Source organism: Prunus persica, chromosome G6 (assembly GCF_000346465.2).
Source record: "Prunus persica cultivar Lovell chromosome G6, Prunus_persica_NCBIv2, whole genome shotgun sequence".
NCBI lineage: Eukaryota > Viridiplantae > Streptophyta > Magnoliopsida > Rosales > Rosaceae > Prunus > Prunus persica.
Window position 1 is genome coordinate 26,903,061 of NC_034014.1, and position 5,862 is coordinate 26,908,922.

The 5,862-nt window shown below is 38.1% G+C and overlaps 1 protein-coding gene across 2 annotated transcripts; it reads left to right on the forward strand.

Moving 5' to 3' along the window:
* On the forward strand, positions 1,866-5,471 carry LOC18773555 (protein DETOXIFICATION 53). 2 transcript variants are annotated; one of them, XM_020566664.1, is made up of 3 exons: positions 1,866-2,074; positions 2,245-2,572; positions 3,786-5,471. In XM_020566664.1, the coding sequence occupies exons 2-3, from the start codon at positions 2,342-2,344 to the stop codon at positions 5,205-5,207; spliced, it is 1,653 nt and encodes a 550-aa protein (XP_020422253.1). In that variant the 5' UTR covers positions 1,866-2,074; positions 2,245-2,341; the 3' UTR covers positions 5,208-5,471. The 2 variants fall into 2 exon arrangements, with proteins under 2 accessions (XP_020422253.1, XP_007206715.1); XM_007206653.2 differs by having other exon boundaries at positions 2,313-2,572.

The following is a 5,862-nucleotide window of genomic DNA, read 5'->3' on the forward strand; positions in this document are numbered from 1 at the left end:
AGAAAGGGAGATTAAATCTAGAACCTCGAGTACATAGATAAATGCTCTTAATCATTTGAGCTGCAAGCTCCTCGCACAAAAGCATTTTTAAATAGTATTTTGCTGAATACACAAACAATATTTTTGAGACTAGATTCTTCGTAAATGCTCATTGAATTAGTGTTTTTAGGAAAAAAAGGGAGATTTCCTATTTTAATGACATTCTTGTTTTTGTTCACAATGCTCTAGAAAGAATCAAAGAATCAATTATCATTCTCAAACTACCTAAAATGACAAGATCAACTTATATGGTAAACTTTATCGCGGAACTATTCGATAGTAGAACTGGTTTTTCCCCAAGTTCCTCAATCTTGGTCGGGGGAATGTCCCATTACTTGGAGGTATAGGTGTCCTAATTATTGTTCCCTACCACGTAGGTGCCTTTCCTTTCTTTAACCCTACTAATACTAATAGAGTAGTAGATCAGGTCGATAATTCTCATTCAAGATGAATAAACAACGCTTTCCAAGGTTCTTATATAATCATATTCCATTTGCCTATTAATAATAGATAACAGGACCATATTATATAACGACATAAACAAAAAATTATGGCATGTTTTGATGAAGTTCATACTAACGTTCGTGTGAGATTTTGTAAATAAGACAAGAACTAGGTGCATGCATGTTATGGAAGAAATGGATTGCCTCAATTCTCGTGTGGGATGGCAACGGGTCGGGTAGGGGTCGGGTACCATTTCCGTCCTCGCTCTTTATCTCTGCTTCCGTCTCTGAAGTCATCCCCATTTAATAGGTTTCGGGGACTTTCCATTCCCGTCCTCTTCGGGGGATTATCTCCCATACCCGCCCGAAATCCCTGATTTTTTTTGCATAAAAATATTTATAATACATTTTAACATTAAGTTTCATATTAAATTATCATTCAACACATTCAAATTAACTATAAAGTTCAACTCAACTATTTAAAATCACATCAATATGAAATTCCAAAGAAAATTAGGAAGAATTAGGAGAGGGATGAGGACGGCAATACCATCCCCTCCCCATACCCGTCAGAGATTTTTCAAGTTCGAGGATCTCCGTACCCAATACCTGTTTGGCCCCGAAATCTCCCCCCGTTAAGATCGGGTACCCGCCCCCTTGAGGATTTTTGCCATCTCTAGTGTGCATGGTGGGTTTAGGGCACCTCCCATTTTTTAGGACAAAATCTGATTAAAGATCCATAATTTCCCAATAATTTCAACTTAAGACAATTAAATGGACTAAATATCACCTTCCCACTAGTATAATCTAAAGTGAGTCGACATGGATTTAGCTAAGTTAGTTGCACCTAAGTTCAAATTTCTCTCCCTATAATTTAGACCAAATTTAATGGTCCAGTCGGACTTAGCATGATTAGTTGAACATAACACGTTAGCTTCAACCCTGTAAAGTTAAGAGTCTGAATAAAATATTGAATCAAACATTTTGATAAATTATAGCTTTTAGGTTTTAGCTTCATTACTAGTCTCTCTGATATTCCAATTAAGCCCCACTTGTATATATAAACAGAGAAAGCACATATATAGTTCCAAGTTCCAACTTATTTATATATTATTCGAGTGCAGAATTGTCCTATATATTTTATTTCACTAGAAGAAAAAAAAAACCATCTTATTTTCAGACAGACAATACAATAATGTGACAATAGAATTGATTGGATAAAGCCAAAATTTAGGTGGACATAGACAGAGTGATGCGCATGCTTATTATATGACATAGCCATTTTCACTAAGCTGCACACTGTATAAAGAAATATATATGTATATAATTCAAGGCCTAGGGATATGCAAGTTGATCAAAGCTGCTCTGTTTTGCTCTGTTTTCCCCTGTTTTCCACTCTCCATGTTTCAGTGCAGCATTTCTTGGTTGCTCTTTCTTCTTTGCAATAATAGCAAGTGAAAGGCCAAATACACGCTGCCATGGCCGAGGAGGAGAAGTAGCAGCTGCAAAGACAAACAGTTTCCCAAGACCCCAAAAGTGACTGACAGACAGCACAGACAGCTTAAATTGGGGCTTTGAAAGTAAATACAAAGGTCTGTGGCTCTGTTTTTGTAATGATTTTTTAAAAAAAAAATTAAAACTTTGGGTTATGATTATGATTATGATACGTACATATTGGGTTTTGTTTAGTTGATGTTTATTAATTATTTGGAGGAGGATTTTATTTTTTTGGTTTAATATATGTATTTATATTTATACATAGAAAATGCACATAGGACCCCATTGGACAAGGCGTCTCTAAAACTGGACCGTGGGCTGTACTTTTTATAGGATTGTTTTTCTTGTGTCGTCGGATAAACATGTGCTTGCCTGGTACTGAATCTCGAGGAATTATAAATGGTGGTAATCACCCTCTGATTCCAAAGCATCATGTAGTTGAGGACTATAATGGAGACTTGACAATGAGAGCTAGAGGCGAAGGCGGCGCCACCACCACCTCCACTTCTTCTTCTACTTTCATTCAGACCTTCCTTCAACGCCTCCACCAGCTCCCCAATAATGGCCTTCTCGAAGGACTTCCACTTACTGAGGTATGTACCCTCTAACCCCCTCATCCCTCTCTCTTTCTCTCATTCAAATGTTCCGACATGCATCATATTATGTATGTCTCTCGACATTAATATAGCGTTATAGAAATTTATCTTTACTTACAATCTATGTGACATGCCCAACAGTCACACGTGAATCATCTTGAGCTTTAAAGATGTTATGTTATGTAAAACTATTTATGTTTTTTAATCATTTTAAGTGGAAATACACAATTAAGTGATCGACTTGCGTTTGCCCAAAGAATAACCGTAGTATGAGCTAAAGGGCTTAGGAGCGGAACTTCTTTCATGCCTCTGAGGCTCAGAGAGAGCATGTTTCAGAAGGAGCTATACCTTTTTACACACACACAGGTCTGGCCCCACAGGCCCACACTCACACGAGTGAAAGGACCAATTTGGAACCTACATGGGTCCCATGATGTTTTTGTAGGAACACGTAAGCGCCCAATTAAGAAATAATTAACAACCACAAACCTCCTAATCATAACAGCATGTTCAGGTATTGGTCCTCCCCAAATGCCTCCCAGTGTAAGCTATGCTTAATTATCTCAACACAAATTAGGCTAGGCGTAGTTTTGCAGCAATGAATTAACCAAAACAGAATGCATTTCTCGAGTCTTGCAACTAAAACTGACTGAGAACACAAGTCTGACAGATTCCAGCTTGTGATTAATTAAGAATAATATCAAACATTACTTTCTAATCATAGGTGATAACCTTAATTACTCTCAGCTCCAAGTAGAATCATTTACATGACAGCTTTAGATTCTTTTGACGTACGTTGACAATTTTTTTAAATTAGCTTCATCTGTAAAATAGCCAGTGCCCTAGAAAAGTTTACGAATATACCTCACCAACTTCACCTTTTGCCCACTTGCAACTTTTATAATGCATGAAAAGGTCCAAATTGATTGTCAAATGGCTATAAAAATTCTAAAGCTCACTTTTAGACTGCATTTCAGTATTCTAGGACCTTGGGACGAACATAAGTGACATAGAATTGCTGTTTTTTCACGTGTGCATCTGTCATTTTTTGTTTTTTGTTTTTTTTAATATAAGTGATAATTTAAGATGCAAGGGGATTTTCAAACAAACACACTATCAATGTGTCATAGAAATTCGAAATTCGAATCATAAACTCTATATCTCTCACTTAATCTCTCTCTCTCTCTCTCACAATGTGAATCTTATGTAGATAGGACAAGAGTTAAGATCGTTGGTAAAGATTGGGGGGCCAATAGTGGTGACATCTATTCTCATATATTCAAGGTCTCTAATTTCAATGCTGTTCTTGGGGCGTCTTGGGAAAACAGAGTTGGCTGGAGGTTCATTGGCCCTAGGGTTTGGAAATATTACAGGCGTCTCAATCCTGAGCGGCCTCTCAATGGGAATGGATCCAATTTGTTGCCAAGCTTATGGAGCCCAAAGATGGGCAATTCTCAGTCAAACCTTTCAGAAAACAGTTTGCCTCCTCCTGCTTGTCTCCATACCCATTGCACTTTTGTGGCTCAACATGGAGCCCATCTTTATATTGTTGGGTCAGGACCCTCAGATCACAAGAGTTGCCAAAGTTTACCTGGTTTTCTCCATCCCTGAATTGCTAGGTCAAGCTCACCTTCTACCATTAAGAACCTTCTTGAGAACACAAGGCCTAACAACCCCACTAACCCTAGCAGCTGCATTTGCAGCCCTCTTGCATTTGCCTATCAACTACGTTTTGGTCACATACTTGAATTTAGGGGTAGGAGGTATTTGTTTGGGCCTTGCTTGCAACACCTTACTATTTAATTTGGGCTTGCTCATTTACCTAACTATCTCAACCCATGCTTTGAAACCTTGGCATGGGCTTACCATGATCTCTGCCTTTCAAGGATGGAAGCCATTGATAAGTTTGGCATTGCCCAGTTGTGTTTCAGTGTGCTTGGAGTGGTGGTGGTATGAAATAATGTTGTTCTTCTGTGGCTGGTTGAGTAACCCACAAGCCAGTGTTGCAGCAATGGGGATTTTAATTCAAACCACAGGGATGTTGTACATTATCCCAATTTCTTTAAGGGCATCCATATCGACACGTGTGGGCCATGCGTTAGGAGCCGGGCAACCGACCCGGGCCAAGTGGGCTGCCATAATTGGGCTTATTGTGGCATTTGCTTGTGGACTCTCAGCATTCATCTTCATGACTGCTGTGAGGTCCAAGTGGGGGACTATATTCACAGATGAGCCACAAATTCTTGATCTGATTTCAACTGCACTGCCAGTTTTGGGCCTGTGTGAATTTGGCAACGTTCCTCAAACAGCTGCCTGTGGAGTGTTATCAGCTACTGCAAGACCTAAGCTTGGAGCCAGAATAAACTTGTATGCATTTTACCTCATTGGATTGCCAGTTGCTATTCTTGGAACTTTTACATTCAAAATTGGGTTTCTTGGGCTTTGGTTTGGGCTACTTTCAGCACAGGCTTCTTGTGTTTGTATGATGGTGTACACATTGATTCACACAGATTGGAACCACCAAACAAGAAGGGCTGAGCAGCTAACACTGGGTGTGCAAGAGACTCAACTGAATGAGGAGAAAAAAGAGGATGAAGAAAGTGGGCTGCTACCTCCTACTGCTGAGCTCTGAGTTTACAAAATATCAAAGTTTCAGGGATAACTCAGTACAAATTAATCATATTTGGTCAGAAATCACAAAAAATTTCTCTCTTTTTTTGGGGGTGTTTACAGCATTGGAAAGAAACAAAAAAAATCAAAATTACTTGATCATTAATTATTAAATGTAATGTTAATACATCATTTTTCCTTCACAGCTCCCATAGATTATCCTTTATGTAGTATGAAAGAAATATTAATGTAAAAAAAAAACAGGCCATATCATTTGCACAGTTGATATTATGTGAGGACATTTTTTGTTAGATGAAAAACTTGTAAGGTTACATGAATGAGAGACCAAAGATTCATTGAGCAATTGTGAACTTCTTTTCACTACGGCAAATGGCACAAAGCTTGGAGATCGAGACCAACCGATTTTATATCATACCTTATTTTCAATCCACTTTTTTCTATTTGAAAACCATGTGATCTGCCTTCTTTTTTCATTTCAACCTGTGATTGTGGAGAAAAACTTACCTATATCAGGAATGCCACTGTGGCACTATCCCGAGTCAATCACTTATTATCATGTATTTTAACTTTCTGATATAACAATGCAACTTTTCAAGTGGTCCATCTTTTTCTTTTTTTTTAATATGGAAAAGGTAAAAACTGGCATATACTATAAA

What these genes read in the sequence shown, in the direction of transcription:
- LOC18773555 (XM_020566664.1), top strand. Translation starts at nt 2,342, where the DNA reads ATGTGCTTGCCTGGTACTGAATCTCGAGGAATTATAAATGGTGGTAAT. An exon ending in AAGGACTTCCACTTACTGAG is followed by an intron (nt 2,573 to 3,785) that starts GTATGTACCCTC and finishes AATCTTATGTAG; the next exon opens with ATAGGACAAGAGTTAAGATC.